We start from the raw sequence: 27512 nt of genomic DNA on the forward strand, positions 1-27512 counted from the left end.
GTATAACCCCAATCCAATACTCCAGTTTCTTTCTAGCCTATCCCTTCCCAATTTGGAAGATTTGCTTATTTATTTGACAGAGAGAGAGAGAGAGAGAGAGAGAGAGAGAGAGAACGTGCATGAGCACACACAGGCAGGGGGAGGGGCAGAGGGAGAGGAAGACAGAGAATCTCAAGCAGACTGAAGCAGGCTCCCTGCTCACCATGAGATCATGGCCTGAGCCAAAATCAAGAGTCAGGAGCCTAACTAAACCACCCAGGCACCCCTCCCTTCCTGATCTGATACATTTCTTTCCAGAGAGTGAGAACTCCAGCTCCCATTATTCTCAATCTATTTACTTACTTGTTCAATTAACACATCTGCTCAATATAATCAATCTCCCAAACACTTCAGCTGCCTCTTCTGCAGGCTGCCTCTATACCCTCCCCAACCCCCATCATCCCCACTTTGCCTGCTGCAGATCTCGCCATGGAGTACCACCTGCCTTACTGTCCGACTTTCTCAGATGCATACGACTCTGCACTGGGGAGGGAGGAGAATGATTTTACCATTTTAGGTAAATTATGAATAAGAGTGAAAATTGCATTTTTTATTTTTTTATAAATATTTTATTTATTTATTTGAGAGAGAGAGCATGGGGGGGGGGTCAGAGGAAGAGGCTGACTTCCCGTGGAGCAGGGAGCCCGACAGGACTCAGTCCCAGGACCCTGGGACCATGACCTCAGCCAAAGGCAGACATTTAAGCAACTGAGTCACCAGGTATCCCTACATTTTTAAAAATTTGAATATAAATAATAGAATGGCCAGAAATTCTAAGTTCCAGGTAAATATTATCATCAAATAATAATAATGTTAGACTGGAAACAGTACAGAAGTGACCAGTAGAGTGTTTACACTGTGGCTGGCACAACTGAAAATACTTTTTGGTGCTTTAAATCCTCAAAATAACCTCTAAGATAGTCTGTGCTATCCATTGTCAATAAAAAGGAAAAGGAAATTCCTTTCCTAGCATGCTTTCCTAAATATATTTCCAAATAAACCAGTCTTAAATTAAGGCTTATAAATTAAATATATTATTACATCACCTCTTTGGGAGGAGGATTCAATTTGAGGACCAGGCTGGAAATCAGACACATTTGAGTATGTCTAGAAACCTGGTGAGTCAGGCTTAACATAGGTTCACTCCCATAGTAAGGGAAAAAGGAAGACGTGAGAGAGAAGGAGCTTTACACAGTGTTATACCCAGAAATAAAGCTTTCAAGGCAGAGGGAAAAGGCTGATTCCAAGCACAGATAGCCATTTTAAGTTTTCCCATCCTCGCCCCATGACCTCATTCAGAGAGGAAAGGAAGGCAAAGTATAATTAAAAATACAAAAAAGGAGAGTTCCTTGGTGGCTCAGTGGTTAAGGATCTGCCTTTGGCTAAGATCATGATCCCAGGGTCCTGGAATCGAGCCCTGCAGCGGGCTCCCTGCTCAGTGAGAAAAGAAACTTTCGGGGCGCCTGGGTGGCTCAGTGGGTTAAGCCTCTGCCTTCAGCTCAGGTCATGATCCCAGGGTCCTGGGATCGAGCCCCGCATCGGGCTCTCTGCTCGGCAGGGAGCCTGCTTCCTCCTCTCTCTCTGCCTGCCTCTCTGCCTGCTTGTGATCTCTGTCTGTCAAATAAATAAATAAAATCTTTAAAACAAAAAAATACAAAAAGGTTTCATGAAACAGCTGTAAACCATGAGGGTGGGTTCCATGCAGCCCTGCTTTAGTAGCCTTGCAAAATAACATAATAGAAAAGAGGTAAGGCCCTACACACACGCACCCTCACTGTAATCCCCATATTCCCCTCAAACGTCCCCATGCAGAAGGAGGTGGCAGAAAAAGGAACAGCAGGCAACAGATCCCAGGTGAAAAGGTAATAGAGTCTAAATCCCATATAAGATACCTTCCATGGGGATGAGGGAAACAGTTTAGAACTGGTAAGAGGTGGAGATGAACGGAGATTCACCCATGGGGCCTAAATCTTTGTTTCTACAACTGAAGGGACTCTTGTGTCACCCACAAATTGCTGAGGTCTGGGCAAGCAGATGACCATATCAATACATTCCCCAGCTCCTATGTTAACAGGCCCAGACATGCGATGAGAGATGCATTTATATCCCAGCACAGAATCTGAAACCAACCACCATGGTCACTTGGAGTCCACCCAAGTTCCAATGCTGGACCTGACCCAAAAGCAGTAGGACAGCAGGAAGTTACTGTCCTCAGTGTCCTCATCTGTAAAATATGAATGACAAAATCTACATCATAGGACTTCTATGAAGACGAAATGTGCAAATTCCAAATAAAGCACATGGGTAATAGCTGGTCCACAGTAACAAAATAAATGTAGACGACATTACTACTACATACTACAATGACTATTACAATGTCACCATAAAGTGACAGTTATTCCCTGTCAAAGGATAAAGGAAAATCTTCAATACCAGACTAACAGTTAATTGTTGTAAAGCTGATTGTAAGCGAAAGTATACTTTTAAAAATTTTTTCAGAATATAAAAACGAATCCACAACATTATAAAATAGGAAGAGAGAAGAAGCATAAACAGTCCTGCCTTGGGGGCAGAAAGAAAATGTTTAAAAGTGATTAAAAGTGACCATAAATCTATCCCTCAGAAATAAGCACTTTCATATTTTTACACAATCACTTCCAATCCCTTAAAAAAAAAAAAAAGTAATTTATTGTTTTAGTGTTCTACTTTTCTCACAACACTGTAGCAAAAATATTTGGGCATATTCTTAAAATCTTAACTATTCTTAGGCTCTTCTGGGGATTCTTCATGAATTCTAAGATTTCTCAAATTATATTTCCTTCTAGGAAGAATTCTATTCTAGTTTCTCTTTCCCCACATTCTTCTGGGGATAAAGATAACAAAAGTTTAAATTTAGTTTTTTAAAATATACTTCAATTTTGATGCAACTTATATTTTTCTTGAAAATCTATTTTCTAAAAGCCATCTTGCGGTTTTGCTTTTCATGTTTTACTCTGGATTATGGAAAGTCGAAGAGGAATAAACTGCTTTCAAAAAAATAAAAGAGGTGTTACCATTTTTACAACAGAAAAGGTGAAACCAGATGGGGAAAACTAGGTTGTTTTCATTTTTAAGTAACTTTTACCTTTTTTCTGATTTTATAAAAGGATCTTGCTGTTTTTTACTACAAATACTTAAAAGTTGACCAAAATTATCCATATCTTTAGAGCGCACAGATAGTTAATGTTAAGATTTTAATATTTGGGTCTACTTCCTTAATAGATAAATATACACTGCATTAAAAAAAAGACATAGAACTGGGATTTTTGTAATCTGTATTTTTCTATCCCGCCAGCCCTTTCCCTTTATTACACTAAAAGCTGGTATCTTCAGGGAATGAGCAAAATGGCCAAGAAATGACCAAAGCACAGCAACACTCGGGTACAGTGGGCAGGTACCACGGAAGGAGTGGCCCACGTTTCAAAGGTGTTGGCGTTTCTGAAGGGAAAAGAATGAACTAGGAACAAACAGAAACAGCAGAGACCCCTGGACCAGGTGTTCTCAGAACTGCAGGTGAGGTGGAAAGAGGAGGCTCTGGATGAAAGCGTTCTGGGAGCAGCATTAGACACAGAATAAAAGAGGTGAGTATTTAGAGAAGAGTTCTTAGGGCCATTTACTGATGAGGACCCTTGAATTGCAGAGGATACAGAGAAATTCTCCAGCCAACCATTCTTTGCCCATTTCTCTATGGGAAATGACTGCTACCAAAGGTGTAAGTTAACTTCAGAATGTCGTAAGGATGTTAACCAAGTTATTTTCCGAACCATTTTAAGGGGTAGCTTATTTTTAGGTTTTGCTTCTAAAACTTCATGACCAAGCATTGCTCATTTACACTGAAATATTTAATCTCTCAAAATCATTCTGGTGCAAATAAGGTAACCATATCCCTTGTACTACACAGGAGTGTTACAGACTACGTCCATCCACAAGCAAGCTCTGCAGGGATAGTTTCATGGAAGCACCCGGGAGACACGACGTACCCCACCCCTCACCCCAGACACCGAGGCAGAGCCAGCTTCGTGGGCACATAGCCTGTGTAACAACACAGGACCTTGTGCTCAGAAAGTCACATGCTTGGTTTAACACTCTGCTGGTACAGTCTTGAAATTCCTCATTTTTAAATAAGGACCCTGCCTTCCCATTTACACTGGCCCCAAAAATTATGGAACCCATTCTGCCCGAAGGTTCTCATCCAGGCCAGCCCTGCATTTGACAGATGACATCCAGACAGGAGAAGTAAATTTCCACAAGTTATACAGCCAGGTGGTACAGGAAAAAATAATCGAGAGTATAATCTTCTAAACCAACTATATTGCATTCTTTTTACAAAACTGCATTCCATTCTCCGCAAAAGTACTCTGAAAAATCGCAGCAACATTAGACTATTCTACTACCTACAGAGACAATTTTAAAATTAGAACTAATCTATACATACAGATACATTTTGACGTTTTTTTAGAATTCTGTTCCACTATAGTCACTGATAGTGGGGGGTGTGAGTGGGGGTGGATATTCTTTTAGTTATTTAACCCAGCTCAACATCCAAATAATCTACAAATACAAAATGATACTTGAATTACCAAAAGAGAGAGAGAGAAAGAGATTGATCTACACTCCCAAATGTAGGGAACTAAACAAAAAACTTAGAACCAAAATCTACACAAAACCATTCTTCCTCAGTCTCTATGATGAGATTAAATTCAAAGTCAGGCACAGAGTCCCATCCTTCATCTGTCTTTCAGGATGAGCTAGAATGTGCTTGTCCCAAAACTCACTCACTTTTTTTTTTTCTCTAATGAGGTCTAACATTATACTAAACATAACCTGAAAAGAATTTCAATGAGGACACTTTCAAAGTCAACTTAAGTGCTGAGAGGAAAAACATCCACCACCTCCTGATCAATATCATCTATGTTATACTATTTGATACTGCTCTTCTAAATCTCTTTATCCAAGACTTCTCTGAAAACACACATTTTCCAGGAAAATAATATAGACCAACAGGAACCATGAACTCAATACATTAGTGAGTATGCATAAACACAGGGAAGAAATTCCTCTTGAACCAGATGCCTACTTGGGATTAAAAATCAAGTAAGATACGCAGGTAATAGAAATGAGGTCATAATAACTGAAATGCCTTACATGTAAAGTGGAGTGTTCCTTTGTTTGTTTTCTCCACGAAAGACTGAGAGTTTTATAACTAAGTTTACCCTTACAACTATCCCTACAGAAGGCAATATGGCCTACAGAAGGCAATATGCTGACAGTTAACACTGCTTTAGGACATATTTTAAAAGTTATTAAGAGAGTAGACCCTAAAATTTCTCATCACTAGAAAAGAATTCTTCTTCAGCTCTATGAAGTGGTAAACATAAACTAAACTCACTGTGGTAATCATTTTGCAATAGGTATGTCACATCAATACACTGTACAACTGAAACATATACATGTATATGTATGTATATGAATTCATATCAATAAAACTGGAAAAAATAATAAAAATAAATTATGGGACTCCTGATTAAAAACGTATACCTAATGACTTACCTGAAAGTTAGACAAGAAAAATACATTAAAACAAATTGACTATCTTTAAAAAAAGAGCCACCAGGTGGCAGAATTCCTGAGCCTCACCTAATTGAAGAGCAGTTTGTTACACTGAGAACTGACCAGAAGGTGGCAACGTAGCCTTAGTTTCTCGACACCCAACAGATCAGCCTGGTCTTAGCTTAAGGCTTTGCATATAGCAAAATGAGAATACACGTCTCAAACATCCTCTTATACTAGAAAGCTTTCATTTCCTTACATTCTGAATGTTGATCTGTAGTTCCATCTTGTAGTGATTGAAGTCTTTGGCAAGTTCATGGCCCTGATGATAGAAAGTAAACATTCCCTGAAAAAATGACAGCATCTAAGACAAAGGGGAGAAAAATGACATTAGCACAAACAAAAAATTCAGGGTGGAGGGGAAAAAAAGAATAGAAACAGTCATGTATTGCGCCCTCCCTCGCCCCCCACATCCCACTATGATTCTACTGGAAGTAAGATAATTTAAAAGTCACTGGAATTCAACTAAATCTAACTACATATTATTTATTAATTTGTCCTTTTACAAAATGAAAGGTTTGTGATTTTTCGTTAAAAATGAGAGCCATTAGATAGCTTTGAGAGTACAGTGTACTGGAGAAATGGAGTTCTATATCACCCATTGTTCTTTCAGTCAAGAGAATCTCTACAGTCATTAATAATTGAAATCTTATCACCATAGGTCAATATAATCTACAATGAAATTGAAATCACAGAAACGAAGAGCTAGAGGCTCTCTCCAGTGGCGTTCAGTGCAGTGTGACCTCTCTCTGGTGTCTGTGGACCTTCAGAGACTGGGGCAGAGACAGGTAGAGACAGGGTGATCATTAAGCTCTGAGTTCTGACCTACCCTCACCTACCCCTCTTGATTAAAGGGCACCTGCTTCTGCCCAACATGTGAGTGAATTTAAAGTGAGAAAAAGTGATTTGGGGTCAGAATTAGGGAAATTTTGAAATTCAATTTCCACATAATGTCGTGTTACACAAGTTAGGAATCTGGGACTCTAATGTCAAGTGGCCAGCAGGGGTCAATCCCAAACTTCAGCTCTGTTATGAGACGCTGAGCAAATTACTGAAACTTTCTGTACTTCTCTTTCCTTATTTGCTTAGTGGGATCATAAAAAATATCTCCTTATGGAGTTAGTGTGTGGAATAAACACATGAGCGTGGTGAAGTATTAGAACAACGACTTGAACAATGAGCACTGTAAATGCTCAATAAATGCAGGTCTTCATTAGTATTTCACATAAAAGAACGCTTTATGGAGATGAATTTCTCTGTTTAAAATGGGTTAATTCTAGGGCTGTGTGGGTGGCTCAGTCGCTTAAGTGTCAGCCTTCAGCTCAGGTCATGATCCCAGACTCCTGGGATTGAGTCCTGCATCTGGCTCCCTGTTTGGCGGGGAGCCTGCTTCTCCTTTCCCTCCCAGCTTCATGCTCTGTCTCCTATCTCTGTCACTATCTCCGTTTCTGTTGATTAAATAAAATCTTAAATAAAGAAATAAAGTTAATTCTATTATCTAAATAGACCACTGCTTCTATGAATGCCAATTTTAAGTTTATCATTAGTGGTTGTTTTTTTTGCTTCTCAAAATCACACATGGAATGAATAATTGTATGGGATGTAAATTCTATCTCAGTAAAGCTTTTTTTAAAAATCATGGGCAGGGGCGCCTGGGAGGCTCAGTGAGTTAAAGCCTCTGCCTTCAGCTCAGTTCATGATCCCAGGATCCTGGGATTGAGCCCCGCATCGGGCTCTCTCTCAGGAGGGAACCTGCTTCCTCCTCTCTCTCTGCCTGCCTCTCTCTCTATTGTGATCTCTCTCTGTCAAATAAATTAAAAAGAAAAATAAAATCTTAAAAAAAAAAAAAGAAAAAATCATAGGCAAAAGCACCTACATTAAAATTAATCTTAAGAGTCATGAATTCCAGTGTTTCTTGGGTTTTTTTCACTAAAACCCACAGTATGAATTACACTTTACATATATTCATGTGTCCATAAACATTATACACACACATATACACACAAAAAAAAATACATATATATATATATATAAAGAACTGAAGCTATTAGAACACATCCATATAAGCACAAACACAAATCACATGTCTGTACACAGGTCTATAGATTAGCCAGAGTAACTGACAAAATAGTTTCAAATGCTTCACCTGCTGGTTCTTAATTTAGGTTGCCATAACTTACTTGGGTTAGAAATAATTTGTTACTGATAATTGTTCAAAGTACCAAAATTTGGACTGGTGTGCTTGCTTCTGAACAAACTCGAGCAAAGGGAAGATTACCCATCAAAGCACCACTGTCTCTCCCAACCTGACATTTTTGCCGCAGGACTTTTCTTTAAAGGGCGGACCTACAATAGGGTGGCCGAAATTGCACCTGACTGCCGAGTCCTTGAGAAATAATATTCCCTACATGTTGCTGTGCCAGTAAGGCTGAGAACCACGAATTTGTGTGAGGCGAACGTGATAACCACTACACTACAGAAACAGAACCACGAATTTGTAAGGTGATTCCTCGACTTCATGGTGATGTGTTCACCCTTTTTAATTTATGATGCTTTGCGCTTCATGTGTATGCACAATGGCCCCCAGCAATGGTAAAATCGATCCAGGAAGAAAAATGTTTCTATTATATCACAAAAATCTAACAATGGAATAACCTTCTGTGATACTTACAGGCTCCACAAACTCAAACTTCTTTCTTTCCTGGATTTCCTGAAGCTTACATACATATTCAAGAGACAGTTCATAAAAGTGCTGCCGATTCTGCTCCACTTGGATATCTGCCTGTGGTAAAGCAACAGAAGCTGGTTAAATCAGAGATGGTGAGGAATGAAACTCTTGATCAGAGGTTCGCAACGCTGTAAGCTGCATGCCAAATATGGCCCCCAGCCTGTTTTCCTACATAAAGTTGTACTGGAACATAGTCAAGCTACTGGTTCATATCTCTTCCATGGCTACTTTCCTGTTAGAGCAGCCAAACTGAGTAGCTGCAACAGGAACCTGACTGCCTACAAAAAAAAAAAAAAGAAAAAAAAAAAGTAATTTTTACTATCTAACTCTGTAGAAAAAGTTTGCCAGCGCCTGCCCTTTATGAGATTGACCCCAAGGGTGAACTTCAAATAGTATGGCTCTTCATGAAAAACTCACCCCCACCCCAACTGATACCCAAGGTTGAACCATACACACACAGTCAAAATCACATAACCATTATTTCCATTGACAAACCCTCTAAGAATGCAGTTTACTTGGGAAATCTAGTCACCTCAGGACTCATGACTGAAGGCGGGCAGTGAGGAAGTGGGAGCTAGGGTACCATGTCAAGAATCTGGTTCTCAAATACCATATGATCTAGTAATTCCACTTCTGGGTATTAACCCAAAGGAAACAAGAACAGTACTTTGAGAAGACTGACTTACAGCAGCATTATTTACAATAGCCAAGACAGGAAGCAGTCCAAGTGTCCACTGACAGATGAATGGATAAAGATGTGGTACATATACATACTATGGAATATTATTCAGCCACAAAAAAAAGAGTGAGATTTGCATGGGGGAGGGGGGGAGGGGGGGCGGCAATCACTGGCAACAACATGGATGCACCCAGAGGCTGTTATGCTAAGTGAAGTCAGCCAGAGAAAGATAAATACTACATGATTTCACGTATTTGTGGAACCTAAAAAAAAAAACAAAAAAAAAAACCTAAGGAACAAAAAAGCAAAACAGACCCGTTAAAATAGAGAACTGATGGTTGCCAGGTTGCCAGAGGGGAGGGGGAGGGAGGATGGGCAAAATGCATGAAGTAGGGAGGAGGTACAGGCTTCCGGGTATGGCAGGAATGAGTCATGGAGATGAAAGGACAGCCTAGGGAATATTGTCAACAGTACTGTAACAGTGTTCTATGATGACAACTGATAGCTGTACCTGAAATTAATGTAACATTGTGTGTCCACCATACTTCAATTAAAGGAAACATAAAAGAACCTGATTCTCAAAAAGTAGGCCAGGACCCCTGGGGATAAAAATACGTTATATGTTTATTAAAAATAAATAAATTAATTTTTTTAAAAAGATTAAAAAAAAAAAAAAGTAGGCCAGGGCTTGAAGCCCATCTATAGATAATCCTGCTCATAGGCCCTCAAAATGTGTCATCCTCTGGGAATAAACAGACACCGATGCTCAAGAGACTATTCCGGGGAGTGGGGGTGGGGGAGTTCTAGCTTATTTTGTCAACTAGAAGGGACCTGGGGGAGAAACAGGGTTCCATGGGGGAACAGAAGAGCAAGAATGGCCATCCTAGAAACCACTCTTACAAGGCATCACAGGTTTCCTAAGTTGGCCAATTTTAAAAGTATTTATCCAGACATCTCTCCAAAGAGTATATATAAATGGCAATTAGCACCTAGAGAGATGCTCAAAAGCACAAAGTATTATGGAAATAAAAATACAAGATACCACCTTATACCTATCAAAAAAAAATAATAATAAACAAAACTAACTTAAAAAAAAAAGAAAAGAAGTGTCATTGACAATGTGAAGAAAGTGGAACCCTGTGCACTGTTGGTGGGAAGGCAAAATGGCGCAGCTGTTATGAAAAACAGCATGGCAGCTCTCCAAAAAAAATAAAAACAGGATTATCACATGATGCAACAATTCCATTTCTGGGTATATACTCTTAAAAACTGAAAAGAGGAACTTAAAAGATTTATATAACCCTGTTCACAGCAGCTTTATTTACAAAAGAAAAGCGGCAGCAACCGAAGTGCCCACTGACAGATAAATGGCTAACAAAATGTGACATATAGAGATAATATTATACAGCCTCAAAAAGGAAGGAAATTTGGGCACATGTTATAACATGGATGAACCTGAGAACATTATGCTAAATGGAATAAGCAAGTCACAAAAGAATAAATACTGTAGGATTCCACTTTTATAAGGTACGTAGAACAAACTGATAGAGACAGAAACAGAAGGGCTGTAATCAGGAGCTGGGGGTAGGGAGCTGGGGAAGCAGTCTTCAACAGATACAGAGTTTCAGCCTTTGGAGATGAGAAGAGCTCCAGATATGGAAGGTAGTGGTGGCTGCACAAGATCGTGAACGTGCTATGTGTGGAATAAAGCACAAAGCTTCTAAAGCCTCAGAAGGTCCTGAATGGCGGGACCCTCCAGCCCCCACCCTGTGTGGCTATTCATCTCTACCTTTTATATTATTCTATATGATAAATCAGAAAATATAAATAAGTGTTTTATCTCGATTCTGTGAGCCACTCTTAGCAAATGAATCAAACTGGAGGAGGGAGATGAGGGAACATCGAATTTAGAGCCAGTAGGTCAGAAGCACAGGTGATAACCTTGATTTGCAGCTGGTATCTGAAAAAGGGACTGTCTTGTGGGACAGAGCCCTTAACCTGTTGGGAATGATGCAGTCTCCAGGTAGACTGTGAGAACTGAGTTAATTGCTGGGTGCTGTGGAAAAACACACATTCAAACTATACTTTTTGCCATACCAAGCAAAAGTGACTTTTTCAACAAATTTCTATTTGATCATCATCTAATTTCCAGCCATTCCTGCTGTAAATGTGTAACATATGAGAACAGACTAATCTCAGGCAAGGGTAGTCAAAATATGTACTTCTCTAGTCATATGTACTGAAATATAATAATTTGACTGCTCAGAAAATAAAAAATATACTTCAAAAATGAACAGAAATAGATTTTTCTCAAATCTCTGATACCTGTTCTAGCGCAAATATTAGTTGGAATTCAGGAATGTGGATGGAAGTAGATGACATCATGTCCAGTAAATGTGGAGGTTTTAGGTAATGGTCCTAACAGAATTACTGAATAGCCAGCCTGCTCTCTGCGACATTATCTCCTATGTTATTTTCATTTGAAACAAGGAGAAAGAATGATTCAAATTTCTATGCCTTTGTTGGTACCACTCTCAGCAACCTTTATAAACATCCCCAGCACCTCAACTCGGTTCGCTGCAGATGAGGAACACATACACCAATGCCAAGATCAATGAAGATCCAAAACTAACCTTTTACTTTTAAAAAGCATTCCCCCCACCTTAAACCTTCACACTTTCAACAGAAAGCTGATATAAGTGGGAATCTGCACATTTGTAAAGCACATACAGTCAAGATAGGACAGAATATACAATTTAAATGCAACTAAAACTATTCATCTTGAAGGTCTCTTCATATTTCTGATCTGGAGTTTAATTATCCTGGGGAATGATGAAATTAGTGAAGCCCCAGCTCACTGAGCAAGCACTTCACCCTTCTTCATTCAGTAAATATTTATTAAGTGCCTCCACCCTGACTAGCAATGCTCTAGGTATGAAGGACAGAGTACTGAATAAAACAATGTTGCTGCCCTCAAGGAGCTTACAAGCGAGTGCAAGAAGCCTTGGAACAACCAAATACACAGTATGTCTAATGGGACTAAGAGTATGAAAAAAATCAAAGCGGCATAAGGCAAGGGTCACCTTAAAGTAAGATGTTCGGGGACATCTCCAGTAAAGTGGACTCTGAGTGGAGAGTATTTGAGAGTACGTGGAAGAGTAAAGCATGTAAGTCTAGGCTGGAAACGTATTGGGCAGTAGGGACAGCAAAAGCAAAGGACCTGAGCATGGAGTAGGCTTGTCCCATGCCAGTCAGGGCAAAGCAGCCCACGTGGATGTGAGGACAGGATGGTGGGCCCTGGGCCTCTGGAGACATTAATTAGGGAGGGCCTAGGGCAGAGAAGCAACATAAAGACAGGCTCACCCTGCTCACTGTATAGAATGTAAACTACAGGGATACGTTGGTGTTAGCAGGGAGATGAATTAAGAGGTCATTACAGTAATCTGCATAAGGGACACCAGAGGCATGGGCCAGGATGATGACGGTAGGAGTCAGAGGTGGCTATATCCTGAGAATATCCTGAAACTAAGGAAAACACGGGCTGACAACGTAGATGTGGTGTAGGAGAGAAAGGGCCAAGGATGGCTATAAAGATTTTGCCTGAGCAATAGCTCGAACGAGATACATAATCAGAGAAGGAAGTGAAGATGGAAATTTACTTGTAGCACAGAAAATAATTTTTTCTAAAGGAAAAATCCTTTCGGAATACCTGAAAAGAAAGGTAAGAGGAGAAGACAGGTAGAAAGCCACTGGCATAAGGAGAGCTGATTAAAACAACAGCTGTCATTTCAAAATGGACAGAGGGGAGGAGATGATGGAACGTTTGTAACATCTGTATGGTTTTCTACATAATATGGACCAAGCAGAAAAGGGGCCCTACCTACCTACAGAATTGTTAAGTATGGAATAAGTAATATAAGAGCTCATTTCTCTTATTTTTCTTTTAAAGATTTTTTATTTATTTCAGAGTGTATAAGTGAGAGAGAGCGTGTACTTGTGTGTGTGCGTGCACATACACGCACATACACACACACACACACACACGTGGGGGAGGGGCAGAGGGAGAAGCCAACTCCCTTCTGAGCAGGCAGCCTAATGGGGGACTCAATCCCAGGGTCCCGGGATCCTGACCTGAGCCGATGGCAGACTTAACTGACTGAGCCTCCCAGGTGACCCCGCCCTCCTCTTTTATAAACTGTCGAACACCTTCCAAATGTCAGTCAAAATTATTAAAAAGGAAAGAGTAAATGTGATATGTGGGGAATGTCAAAATGACCACACACACACACGATGTGCAACTACGTATCTGGCATTTAAATATACTGGAGCCAATGCTGTGTCATTTTTATGATAATTCAATTAGTGTATATTATGCCCAGATTCCTTGTGTGTTTAAAAATAAACAAATGAGAAAAATATCACACTTTTGTGGAATGAGTCAAGATCCCAACAGCTGCAAAACACCATTATTTTTAATGAAAACATATGTTCCAAATTGCAAGCCACTGAGGTTCCACTCAAGTGTGTGAGTGAGAAAACACAAGTGCCAGAGAATTTAGACAAGAGAAAGACAGAGAAAATGAGAGATAAGATATAAATTCCTTTCTCCTTACACATGGCTCCCTCCAAAAGAAAAAAAAAGTCTATTAACACAAGTAAAACAGATTCTCTCCTCCCAATGATGCTGAACTCCTGAATCTTCAGTGTTAAAAAAGATTAATGCTGCCTTCACATAAAAGCAAAATGGTAGATGAGCTTATTAAATTCAACTCATTTCTTCAAAAAATCTTGAAAGCCAATTAATGAATCTATTCCTGAAAATAATATATCTGTTCTTCAGTAATGCCAGATAAAATTGTTCCTGTGAAAATATATTCGGAACCAAAAATGTTAATACTATGAATCTCTACTGAATTAATCACTGTAAGATGTATTCATTATTTTGTGTCTTGTTCCACAAGAACTCTTTTCTTAATTCATGGTGATACCCATTCGTTTTCTTTTTCATCCCTAATAATCCTAGATGAAAAGTTTACAAAAGAAAAGCACATTTTAAAAAGAAAAGGTATGCACTCCTTACTGAAATGTAGAAACAAATAAACAGAAAAGTAAAAACAATACCTCTTGTAAATGTGAGTCTTTCTTTTTGGCTGATAAATTCAAATGTTTATCAATTAGACTATAGTTCTTTTCCGTCTCTTTGTCAAACTTCTTTTTTTCTTCCTACAAGTCAGAACACATAGACAACTATGATTAAACAGGGGGGAAAATGCATACATACAGTTTATCTGCTGAGAAGCTCAAAATAGGATTAGCATCTAAAAATAAATAAAGTACCACTAAGTGTGATGAAGTTATCTGAAAAATCGATCTATACCCAGGCCACTGCTTATTCATCCTCAAAACAGTGTTAGGACTGAAGAGTCACTTATCTTTTCTGTTTTCCCTTTAATGGGCTTTTTATGGAGCACGGTATTTTTCAACACTTACACTTAGTGTTTAGAAGCAAAGCCATGTCACTTGTCCCTCATTAAAAGAAATAATAAAAAGAACAACACAGGCTTAAAACAGAAAACTTGTGCAGACTTTGGCAAAGAAATGGGATTCTCTTAAAACTGACTACATTTTGGTCTAGATTTTTTTTTAAAAAATCATCATCACAATTGGGGAAGAAAAAACAACTTGGGAAAGATTTTCCTTAATTGTCCAGTGTGAATTTAATAATAAGACCCTCTGATCAGAAACATCTTTTTTCCAAAACCTTCACAGTGATTTCTATAACATCATTCAGAACATGTATCACTAGGTCAACAGGGTGTAAAGTAACCAGATACCCTCATACTGAGACTCGGTGGTGTGACGTTACAAACATTTCTCCAGTACTGCCTAGAATTAGCATTTGCTTTTCTTTTGTTATAGAAGTTTTTGAGAAAACAAGTCTCCTAATTGTTAAATACAGAAAAGACAGACTATCTTCCCTAACACTGCCTGCCAACTTAAATGGATTTTCAGTAAACATTTCTGAGCACCAATGAGAGCACAGAATGTCCTCACACTGTCAAAATGTTTCCATTAACTTCAAATTCTCCCTAATTCTCCAAGGGCTCCTGGAAAGGAACATTCCCTTCCCTTTTTCCAACTTCTATCTTCTAAAGCAAAAATAATCTTTTCTGATATGATCTTTTTCCTGGTAGGCAAAGCGACTGAACAAAGTGTGAAAAGTCTATTTCTTCACATTTTTTTTTTTTAAACCCACCACAAGGAACTACAAACTGCTATGTGGGCTCATCTAGAGACCCTGACCTCATCCCACACTGAGGGAAGACAGGCGGTCTCCAGAACAGACATTTCTTCCCATTTCTACTCCAAGTTTAATTACAAACTAGCTGCACAATTTAGGGGGGGAAAAAAAGTAACAACACAGAACCTAAGTTATTAATACATGGTTACTCTGTTTTCTGCTTTTTATTACTACACTCTTCATCAACTGTTTTGGTGACTAACAGAAAAATAACGTAAAACAAACATGTGGCCGTCATTTCAGAATCTTCCACTAGTTTAAAAAGTTGATGTGGAGGAATGCACACTGCGTTAGGTGTGAGAAGACAGATCCTGGTCCAGGCCACTTTCTACTGCACCAGCGTCACAGCGTTCATTCGCTGGGCATCCCCTTCTCCAGTGGAAACAAAACAGGAAGAGAAGTCCCGCCCCTGCGTTCACCACAAGAGGACTGCTAAGCCGGATCTGATAGGAAAACACATTTGCTATCCGCGCAGATTCATCCTTCACAGGAATACTGAAAATATTTTTACTCATTTGATTTCATGTGAATCACAGAATGGGACAAAGGAAGCAGTGATGCTAAAATCAGCAGTCAAAACACCCAGCACACTCAGCAGTTGTAGGGTTTGTAAGTTAACACGTGGGTAAAGTTGAGAATGAAAGAAAGCGGGGGTATCAAAGGCTTTGTGAAGAAGGAATTCAGCCAAGAAATAACATTCCTCCCACCAACAGAGTGGAAATGCATTCGTTCACACACCGTACGGTTGTGCGGTTTTTGTTGTTAAACCTGAAGACTTAATTATTTATTCTTGCATTTTCTCTCAATGCTGTTGCTGTTTCTTGTGCTCACGTGGCTTTTGTGCTAAAATAATGCAAATTTTATTTTTTTTTTAAGATTTTATTTATTTATTTGTCAGAGAGAGTGAGCACAGGCAGACAGAGAGGCAGGCAGAGGCAGAGGGAGAAGCAGGCTCCCTGCTGAGCAAGGAGCCCGACATGGGACTCGATCCCAGGATGCTGAGATCATGACCTGAGCCGAAGGCAGCTGCTCAAACGAGCCACCCAGGCATCCCGAAATAATGCAAATTTTAAAAGGGACTATGTTCAAGTAGCGCTCAGTAAAGAACAGCATTTTTTCGTCCACACTGCTAGAGCTGACATATGTAACATAGATGTGTGTGGAGATATATATATATATAAATGTGGAGAGAGATATATTATATATAAATATATAAATATTTATATAAATCTATAATTTATATAAATCTGTAATTTATATAAAGTGGAGCTAGATAGATATATAATAAATTAAGTAACTTATGACAAAAGGTTCTATGAAGGATCAAATCTAATATAATGAAAATTTCTTTTATAAAAACAGCAGTACAAATTCAAGTAAGTCTGAGCCAGTGCAATGAGTTTGTATCTGAACTCAGGCACAAGGAGTGAAGCAAGACAAAACTCATTAAAGAGAGGTGCAATCGCTTCTTGGCCTTTTGGCTAAGATCAAGTGTAGGAGAGGTGGGGGCTATGGAAAACCAGATCGTCCACAACTATTCTAGAGGGTAAGGTGGCCATATCATGGCTCCAGCAGATTTTTACCATGTGGGAATATAGGCTAATATATAAACCATGTCCTCTGATTTTTCTGGACCAGCTGAAAAATCCAAAGATTTTTAAATGGTGCCAACAGTTTATTTTTGTTTTGTTTTTACACTTTCACATGAGTAAGCCAAGCAAAATTATGCTTACAGGTTAAATATGACTCACTGAAAGTCAGTTTCTAATCTGTTACAAAACCACCCATCCCCCCCCAAAAAAAAGTAAAGAAGAGCAATGATTTAAAACAGGAAAACTAAGTAAGTTTTATGCTATATAAATGGTAAAGGAAGATTAGAAACCTATGAATAGGGGCACCTGGGTGGCTCAGTGGGTTGGGGTCTCTGCCTTCAGCTCAGGTCGTGATCCCGGGTTCCTGGGATCAAGCCCTGCATCGGGTCTCTGCTTGGCGGGGAGCCTGCTTCCTCCTCTCTCTCTGCCTGACTCTCTGCCTACTTGTGATCTCTGTCTGTCAAGTAAATAAATAGAATCTTTAAAAAAAAAATAAATAAAAAAGAAACCTATGAAATAAAACTTAAGTAATCAGGTGTCTTCAATATGTTAGAAGTAAACATATATATATGATTTTATTATAATTCATCGGGTAAAAAAATATTCTTCAGCCAATGGTGTTGATATAATTAGTTAACTACATGGAAACAGAGAACCACATGTCATATGAAAACTAATTCCAGATGGATTGAAAGAGTCACAAGTAAAAAATGAAGCCATAAAAAAGAACAGTTTCATCAGATCTCAGAACAGAGGCATACTTTTTGAGCAAAAAAGAAATGGGAGAAGACGTAAGAACTTCTAGATATTAAACACACACACACACACACACACACACACACACACACTAAACAAGCTAAAAGGCCAAACACAAAGCAGGAAGAAGAGACAATTAATAGATTAGAAAAGAAGCAAATATTCCTAATGTATAAAACATTCTTAAGGTAAGCAATCTTTTTGCTAAAATCATTTAATATTCCCATTGAAAAATGAGTAAAGAACATATAAAGAACTCACAAAAACTTGAATATTAGTGTGAATTGTCCACATTTCTTTAGGGTACTAGAACTTGGGTTTTTTTGTTTTTTTTTTTTTTTAAGATTTATTTATTTATTTATTTGACAGAGAGAAATCACAAGTAGATGGAGAGGCAGGCAGGGAGAGAGAGAGGAAAGCAGGCTCCCCGCTGAGCAGAGAGCCTGATGCGGGACTCGATCCCAGGACCCCGAGATCACAACCCGAGCCGAAGGCAGCGGCCCAACCCACTGAGCCACCCAGGCGCCCAAGGGGGGTTTTTGTTTTAGAAGAAAGGGGGGAAGTTTTTAAAGTTCCCAGATATCTTTTTAAAAGGCTTTGGTTATTGCACAAATTTCCTAGGATGAGGAAATGGAAAGACTTATTTTACAACAATACACGTTAAATAATAAGGCATGCCTAGTTTGGAGAACTAGCTACTTTCTCAGAGATTCCAACTCCCCCTCCCTTACTTAAATAAGAAAATAGGAGTAATATCACACATTCAAGAAGCAAGATTCACCCACAGGTAATACACCCAGCAGGACACCTTCTCACATGGAATCCTGATATCCAAGCAACCAGAGTTTTGCCATCCCTATTCTCCTCCTCCTCTGATCTACCAACCTCCAGCAGGTGCAGGTGAAATGCCACCTCTTCCAGGAGGCACCCCTCTACCATTTGGGGGCATAAAAACAGCACTCCCCCCCCTTAAGTCCTAACCAAGTGTCACCTATATCCCTGCCTGACACTTTATTTGCCTGATCCAACCCCACAGTCCCCCCTTCTGTAAAGTCCCGTCAACCTATTCAAAGAAATAAGAATTCGGCTTTTCTCCCCACAGTATCTAGCAACTGACGCCGCACCCAGGAGACACCCATCACCAATTGGAGGAGGAGAGAAGGGGGAAGCTATGGCTGCAGAGATACCAACAACAACAAAGCTGACGGGCACCCTGAGGTCCCGTGCAGTCGCTCCAGAGTCACCTACCCATTGCCTTAGCACTACTTGGCCAGAAGGGTCACATGGGGCATGTTATCTCTGCAGCTGGCATGCGGAGAGTGGACAAAAACCTGAGCAATTTGTTTGGCAAGTTGGTGCAGCACAAGCTGTAAATGGAGCAATAAAATAAATCATGACTCTGTATGCCAGACCCTACTCTAGACATGGGAAATACATCATCATGTTCATGTCATCCTCACAAAAAAGCCTCCCGAGGCAGGGGTCATTCGTCTCATTTTAAAGATCAGGAAATTGAGGGCTAGAAGTCATAAGTAATGCCCTCTGAATTGCACAGCGAGCTAAGGGGCAGATGTGGGACTCACACGAGAAAGAGTCAGGTCTTCCTGAGAGACGTGCCTGGAACTCCAAAGATCAGGGGGCAGGCTCCAGAGCACCTATGCCCACCCCAATTATGGCACTTTTTAGTGTATTTTTATTGCTTTTCTATTTGGCATCTCCCCTCCAGAGTTGTCAATTTCTTGAAGGCCAACCAGCCACAGTTTTAATTCACAATTGTACCCCAGTGCCTCCTGCCATGTAACAGGCCCTGGGAAGTGTGTAATCACTAAAATGAAAGAAATGTAATTAAATTAAATCAGCATTTTTTTTCTGCTTTATCAAACATAATTTGAGAGATTATTTAGGTAGATTTGCTTTTTACCCATATTTTGCAGTCATTTACAGAATCCTGGGCAATCAACTTTTATTAAATATTTAGTCATTAGATACATTCTTAGAAATACAAAAGGCATTTGGTGTGAGGGCCAGTGAATGGCTGAGGCAGTTATAATATATGAAATGAACATCTGTTTCAACCCTTTGGGTTAATTTTTTACTCCATGGGATAAAATGGTAATAAGCTCTTTCCAACCCAGCATTTGAATAGGCTCTATTATCAATATAGTTTGATTGCATCTATTTGATATTTGCATGCTGCCCCTTTCTTAAAGCCATGTTGTCATAACTGGATTGCTCAAATGCCTAAGAGGAATTTTTAATTCTCCCACCATAAGCCTTCACAAGCTAGGGTACTTCTTGGAGATTTTACACAACTGACTAGGCTCCTGCATTGGTCAGTACCTGTACTAGTCTCCTGTGGCTAATTCAGCATTTAATGGGCAGCGGCTACGGATAGTGCTATGCAGACACTGGGAACAAGTGAGAACCCGAGGAAGGAGAAAGAGCTGCAGAGGAAGTAAAAGCTGATCTAGGCCTTGGAGGGAACTCTGACGAGTCACCTCATATGACACAACACAGAAGGACTGGTGTCCTGCAATAGGAAATGGAAATTTTCCAGCAGAGAGAAGCTGGCAAACATGGAAGAAAATCTGCAGAACCTCCAAGAACAGAGGAATAAGCCCAAACCAAACAGAAGGAGAACAAATCCAAGTAAAGGCAAACAGTAGAAAAGAATAGCTCAGGGCCTTTAGAAAATCCAACCTACAAAAACCACCTAACAGTTTAGATAGTATGAAAACCACAATTCAAATTCATCACAGGGATCCTTGAAACTGGAGAAACCAAGACTGAAAGGAACAGAAAGAGCTCTAGTTGAACAGGCAGACAGCAGGACACACCAGGTGGGGAAGGAGAAGAGAAAGACATCAACATTCTGACAAGGATATTTTAAACACTCTGCTGTGGTCAACTTTTAAAGGCTTTTTTTGTTTTAATCCCCACCACCAAAAAAAGAAAAGAAAAAAAAAAAAAGCATTATTCTGTTTTTAAAAAAAGACTTTTAACCTAAGTCATTTTTTTAAGTATTCCAGTTAACCGGTGAAAATAAAAATATGTTTGTCAAAACATGATTTAAGGGATGCCGGGGTGGCTCAGTCAGCTAAGTCTCTGCCTTCGGCTCAGGTCATGATCCCAGGGTCCTGGGATCGAGTCCCTCATCAGGCTCCTTGCTTGGCAGGGAGCCTGCTTCTCTCTCCGCCTCTGTCTGCTTGTGCACTTTCTCTCTCTCTCTCTCTGACAAATAAATTAATAAACTGTTTAAAAAAAAAGATTTAATATTTAGGAAGCACAGATGTAGAAAATCAAGTATACAGATGACAAACCCTCCCCAGGTTCTCCTAGAATGATCAAAATAGGCTATTTATTAGATACCTTATATAATAAGGCAGAATTGAGGCTAGTAGAAAATAAGGAAAGCACAGCCTTTTCTCTGAAACACTGAACAATCTAATGAAAGAGACAGGTGTTTATGTAGCACTGTGTCACCTACAAAATCACCTTTCTTTACTCTGTATTATATAAAACTGTCAGTAAAAAAGGGCTTCTCCCTATGACCCACAAGGACTGGCTGCCTCAAATAATATCAATGATGTGAAAGCCAACATACATACTGTACAGAATAAGAACATGGGACAAATCCTTCATAAACTTAAAGCCAGGAGAACGATGAAGGAATTAAAAAAAAAAAAAAGACTTCAGGATGGAATCTGGCCACTAAACAACTCAAGGCATAGACTAAAATAACTTCTTCTTTTAATATGGTAGTCTATCCTACCTACAAGATGTACTTTGAACAAGTACAGCATCAGGAATGGGGAAAGTTTCAGAGGGAGGAGCTGTCCATCAATAGAAAACTCAGGTCAGAAATTTATAGCAACCCAGTAGGGGGCTGCCTGGATGGCTCAGCTGGTACAGCATGGTCTGGGAGGGTTACAAGTTCAAGCCCCACACTGGGGATGGAGCCCACTTAAAAACAAACAGGGAGGGGCGCCTGGGTGGCTCAGTGGGTTAAGCCTCTGCCTTAGGCTCAGGTCATGATCTCAGGGTCCTGGGATCGAGCCCTGCATCGGACTCTCTGCTCAGCGGGGAGCCTGCTTCCTCCTCTCTCTCTCTCTCTCTCTCTCTCTGCCTACCTCTCTGCCTACTTGTGATCTCTCTCTGTCAAATAAATAAATAAAATCTTTAAAAAAAAAAAATTGGGAGGGAGACAAACCATAAATGACACTTAATCTCACAAAACAAACTGAGGGTTGCTGGGGGGAGGGGGGTTGGGAGAAGGGGGTGGGGTTATGGACATTGGGGAGGGTATGTGCTTTGGTGAGTGCTGTGAAGTGTGTAAACCTGGCGATTCACAGACCTGTATCCCTGGGGATAAAAATATATATTTATAAAAAATAAAAAAAAATTAATTAAAAAAAAAAACAGGCAAACAACAACAACAACAACAAAAAACCCATAGGGTAGATGGCAAATAAAAAGAAAATATATTAACTAAGACATATTCATTTTCCATTTCTATAATACATCTTCACTGACCACCACCCTCACTCAATCAAAAATACGAAAAATAAGGGGCGCCTGGGTGGCTCAGTGGGTTAAGCCGCTGCCTTCGGCTCAGGTCATGATCTCAGGGTCCTGGGATCGAGCCCCACATCGGACTCTCTGCTCAGCAGGGAGCCTGCTTCCTCCTCTCTCTCTGCCTTCCTCTCTGCCTACTTGTGATCTCTCTCTGTCAAATAAATAAAATCTTTAAAAAAAATACGAAAAATAAGAAATGGACACTGTTCCAATGAAGTATAAAAAAAGAAAGAACCAAGATGTTCAAGATTTAGAACAGAATCATAAACTACAAAGTGGGACAGTCAGATCCCCAGATCTCTCATTTTACGGATTAGGAACAAAAACCAATTACTCGCCCAAGGTCACAGGTGTGAAAGCAGAACTCCAGTGACCTGCTGCAAAGCCAGAAGACACAGTCAGCCTGGTGCAGCTCAGCAAACAATCCCAGGAAGGGGATGAGGAGGGTACCCCCACCAACCACTGTCAAAACACAGCCCTTCACTAAAAATGGTAAATACTATACCAAAAGGAAATGTCTAATATTTTAACAAGTCACTTAAAGGAGAACTGATTCTATAAATAGCAAGGAAAATGCTGGTAACTCTTTGGGCCCAACTGTATAGCTACAGCCCTTGAAGCCACAATGTGTATCTGTACAAAAGGATTTTAATATTTTGTTTAGGAAGATAAAGGGGAAAAAAAGGAAAAAAAAAAAAGAATCATATCCCCAAGCCATGTTGGGGGATGGGGGTGCGAGGTGGTAATACAAATACAAAAACTCTCTTCCCTACCTAAAATTGATGTTATTCTCTTCCAGGCCAAGCCAAAAATAGTCAACACACGAATGTTACTTTTTGTTCCTCAAGTGAATACATAAACTTCAGGAAAGGCTGGTGGAAATTATTTCTCTGGGATAATTTCAAAGCTCTGTTCACAAACTTGAGAAGTTGCTACATATATCCCAGGCTCCCTATGGTCAAGTCACCACATTATTCCCCGCAATCCTGGCTAACTCCCAGATCCTGGCGCACAGGCTGCGGGGTTACTCATCCTTGAATCCCTGATACCTAACTATACTGGCACATAACAGGAGCTCAATAAATTTGTGCTCAATGGAAGGAAATTACATCCCAATAACCCAATATTCTCTTCCTAGTTTCAGTGTCATCAAGGTGTAGCAGCGTTTCTCATCTTGAACCCTCCTATGCGGCTGCACTTCTCCATAAAACGGAGGCATTCAAGGAAGCCACTGCACTCCCTACAGAGGTAAGATGTTTCTGCTGGGAGCGAGTGTGCCTTTTGGTTAAGGATGTTTTCAAAACTTGTTACGGGAAGGTGTAGCCAGAGAGGACTAAAGGTTTTACTCTCCTGCCCAGGTGTTTTGGTTTTGTTTACAATTTCATATCGCCCAAAGGGCAAAAAGCACATTGAAACATAAAACAACAGATGGTTCACTCCAGCATCTCCTTTAAAGCTGCCAAATGTGAAGAAAGTGTACACTTGACGCTGTTCCTCTGAAACAGCAGCAGCCCCTCCGTCTTCCCTTTACAAGTGCATTCAAATTAGACACAAACCTTTACTGCTCCAAGTTGTTCTTTTCTGAATTTTTCCAAGGGTTTAATCAGGGTTTCAGTTACACTTAATGCCTAGAGGACAAGAACGATAACAAAAGAACACAGTATTAGGTTTCCCAAAAGGGAAAAAAAAAATCAGTATTTCATTTCCCTCTTCCACCCCACCCAGAAATAAAATGAACAACATATTTTAACTACCTTATCTCACCCCGCCAATGCAGCCATTAAATCACTTCTAAATTTATTAACACGCTAGATCTCCATAAATATTTTCAGGGAAGAGGAGGTGGGGCAAAGTGCCAGTGAAATGTGCAACACAGCCCCAACACAGCTCTTTCTTCAGGGAAATAGCAAGAGGGTTGTTTTTAAACAACAAAGGGGTCTATCACATTCATTAACAGAACACTTCTGTTTGAGTTTTTTTTCCCTCCCCCTCCTCAGAAATTTACAAGTCAATTACATTCCTTTATTAGTTATCAGACTACATTATGTGAAGGGCTAGGTTTGTGTGTTACAAGTTTAAATACACTCAGTCTTACTGAAATTCCTCTTGAGGGTTTACAGTGTTATCAGCAAAGCCGTCACTGCAGCTCACAGCAAAGTCAATATTGGGCGGGCTGGCAAACAGCTCCTACATGATAGGAGCCACACAAGGACTCATTCTTAAAGTGACTGGTTTGGGGCTTTTCATTTTAAGACGGAATATACAACAAACAAGGCTGAAAATCCAAACAAGAGGGAACAACTACCTAAGGAAAATGCATTTAACAATATGCAGGTGGAGAATGGCTTTCTCACCATGTATTTCCAGGATATCGAAAACATCCAGGATAGAAAAGGAAACCTCAAAATACTCTACAACAATGTGCCATTGCTTTATTTTATTTTATTTTATTTTTTTAAGAAAAGTCCCCTAGAAATCCACGCTTTAAATTACAGAAAGAATAAGTGACTTAGAAAAGGAAAGGATTCTGGGGCGCCTGAGTGGCTCAGTGGATAAGCATTCACCTCAGGCTCAGGTCATGATCTAGGCTCCTGAGATCCTGCCCTGAGCTGGGCTCCTCTGCTTCTCCCTCTCCCTCTGCCCCTCACTCCCCTCATGTTCTCTTGTGCTCTCTTTTTATTTTATTTATTATTTATTTGAGAGAGAGACAGAGAGAGAGAGAGAGAGAACACAGCAGGAAGGAGAGAGAGAAGATGCAGGGCTTGATCCCAGGGCCCTGGGATAATGGTCTGAACTGAAGGCAGATGCTTAAGGACTAAGCCACCCAGGCAACCCATCTCTCTCTCTCAAATAAATAAAATCTTCAAACACATTTTTTTCTAATTAAAAAAAAAAAAAAGAAAAGAAAGAAAGGAAAGGATTCTGAATTTAACTTTGCAATGTTTCATTAGGTAAGCACTTCTCCCAAAGAGACCGTTAGAACGGTGAGACAGGGAATCCTCGAAAAAGTGACTGTGCCTACTTGAGATGTCTAGAAGTTGAACTCTCTTCCTTGGGCCAGAAACTAGGTTCTACTCACTCCCACCATGACAACTTGTCACTTAGGTATCAAGGAGCTGGGGCAACAGTGAACTACAAGAATTAAGAGCAACAACTAGTCAAGGGAAAGGGATCATTTTCAAACTAGGTTCATTTCATCCTCTCTACACTGTTGAGCATGTGACCTACAACAATGGCAAACCAGAAACTCCTCTGCACTAAAGAAGAGAGCAGGGACAAAGCACATGCCAGGAATCCCAACCACTCAGAACAATAGAGAATACCTCCAGCAGATAGGAGAGGGTCTGCCGTACATTTCCAAAGTGACCCAGCTCACACACAACCTCTCAAAATAATGTAAGGCACATTTCTATGAGCACCAGAGTCACTGTCTAGCTTCCACATCGTGTTCCTGCATAAACCTACATATAAATACACACGTACATAAACTTACATATAAAATATACACATACATCCTCCATGGTGGCTGGCCCACTCAAGAAAGAAGCCAGCCCAGCAAGCTATGCTGGGAACACAGGAGCTAGGAACCACTCAAGTTCACAGAAGACAGGAGCAGAGATTCCAAATCATATAAGTATGAGCCCTAAAAGTACCAGATGGGGTCTTCCCCATTCCAAGCTGCCATTGCAATAAACCTGTATTTCACGAAACAAGTATTTGCTGAGCATTCAGCCTCAGGTTCTGAAGACACAATGATGAACAAAATCAGTCCAGTTTCCGCCCTCCTGGAAGTTACTGTCTAGCACGGGAGACACAGGAGGCACTCATGAATGCATAAGTAAACATCTAACTGCAAATTCTAGGAATCCCTTCCTATGGAGAAAAGCAGGGCTAAGGTGAGGAATATATTAGAGGATTTATAAGGAAAAAAAGACGCAGGGAGTTCCATCAAAGAAATGACATTTAAGCTCAGATCTGAAAGAGGAGAAGGAATTAGGGGTGCAGAGAGCAAGGGAAACAATTTCCAGCCTGAAGCCAGAAGAGGTCAAAAGGCTTAAGGTTAGGAATTTGTGTATTATAGTAACTAGCAAATGGCTGGGGGGTGGGGGGCATTAAGAACAGAGAAGTAGATGGAAAGAGAGGAGTGAAGGCAAGGGTATGGGAACATGCAGGGCCCTGCCGGTCCAGGGAAAGTGTTCTTTGATTTGGGGCATGATGAAAGCCACTGGAGGGTTTTAAGCAAGGCACTAAAACAATGATTATTTAGATCTTTTAAAGATTATTCAGGGTTCTCTGAGAAAAAGAGATTAGAGGTGAGGAAAACTAGAAGGAGAAAGACTTGCTAGGAGGCTTCTAGAATGGCACATACAATAGAGGATGGGGGTTGGAATAACAAAAATTTTTCATAACAAAAATTGAGAGGAGACCATTTTCAGAGATATTTGCAGGTAGAATCAAAGTAACCAATGATAGACAATGTGGGAAAGGAGGGCGTTTCCAGGATCACTCCCAGATTCCTGCTATGAGCAACAGTATACGCAAGAATACTATGTAGTAAAGTAGGAAAATTTTGAGGAAAAGCAACTGGGAGCAAGCACTAAGGCATTACATTAAATCTGAGATTCCAGGAGACACCCCAAGGATAGTAAAATACCTAAATGCCCACATGAAGAATCCAGAAAAGATGGTTCAAAATCTCGAATGTGGGGAGGAGATGAGATGCTGTCCACACATGGGTATTGCCCTGTCACAGGAGTTGGGCTCCTTCCCCACCTCGTTAACAGGAAGTAAGGAGAACACGAGTGTCAGCACAAATGAGCATGCAGATATGAAGAGAGGCTGGGGAACTGCTACCTGATGGTTCTTTTTTCTATGAAGTACAAGGCAAGGTCACTTACTAAGAGAGTTTGGGCATGGAGAAAAGTTTGCATAGAGAGGAGAATGAAGGAAAGAATCCCCACAAACAGTGAGCAGGGTACTTCCTAGAGAAACATGAACATTTCCAGGCAGGCCTACAGGCCCTTTGAGATAAGCAAGCAGGAATTTGTGCAGACACCCATCGGCCCCCATTGTGAGATTTTCTCTAGTGAGGCAGGGAGTAGGTGAGCAATGAGGGTCGTCCCTGGTAGGAGAATCTCCAGGAGACATAAACTTATCAGCATCACACTGCACAGGCAAGCTGCACAGACGGGA

The 27512-nt window shown here is 40.2% G+C and overlaps 1 protein-coding gene across 1 annotated transcript in view; it reads right to left on the reverse strand.

Moving 5' to 3' along the window:
- ARHGAP10 (Rho GTPase activating protein 10) overlaps window positions 1–27512 on the reverse strand; it is a 324116-nt gene that overhangs the window by 191646 nt on the left and 104958 nt on the right. Inside the window, exons 4-7 of the mRNA XM_044224902.1 lie at window positions 23876–23947; window positions 14217–14318; window positions 8360–8470; window positions 5888–5992 (exon numbers count right to left, since the gene is read on the reverse strand). Coding sequence (XP_044080837.1) covers window positions 5888–5992; window positions 8360–8470; window positions 14217–14318; window positions 23876–23947 — 390 coding nt within the window. The remainder of the gene's footprint in view (window positions 1–5887; window positions 5993–8359; window positions 8471–14216; window positions 14319–23875; window positions 23948–27512) is intronic.

This window comes from Neovison vison, chromosome 11, assembly GCF_020171115.1.
Source record: "Neovison vison isolate M4711 chromosome 11, ASM_NN_V1, whole genome shotgun sequence".
Classification (NCBI taxonomy): Eukaryota; Metazoa; Chordata; class Mammalia; order Carnivora; family Mustelidae; genus Neogale; species Neogale vison.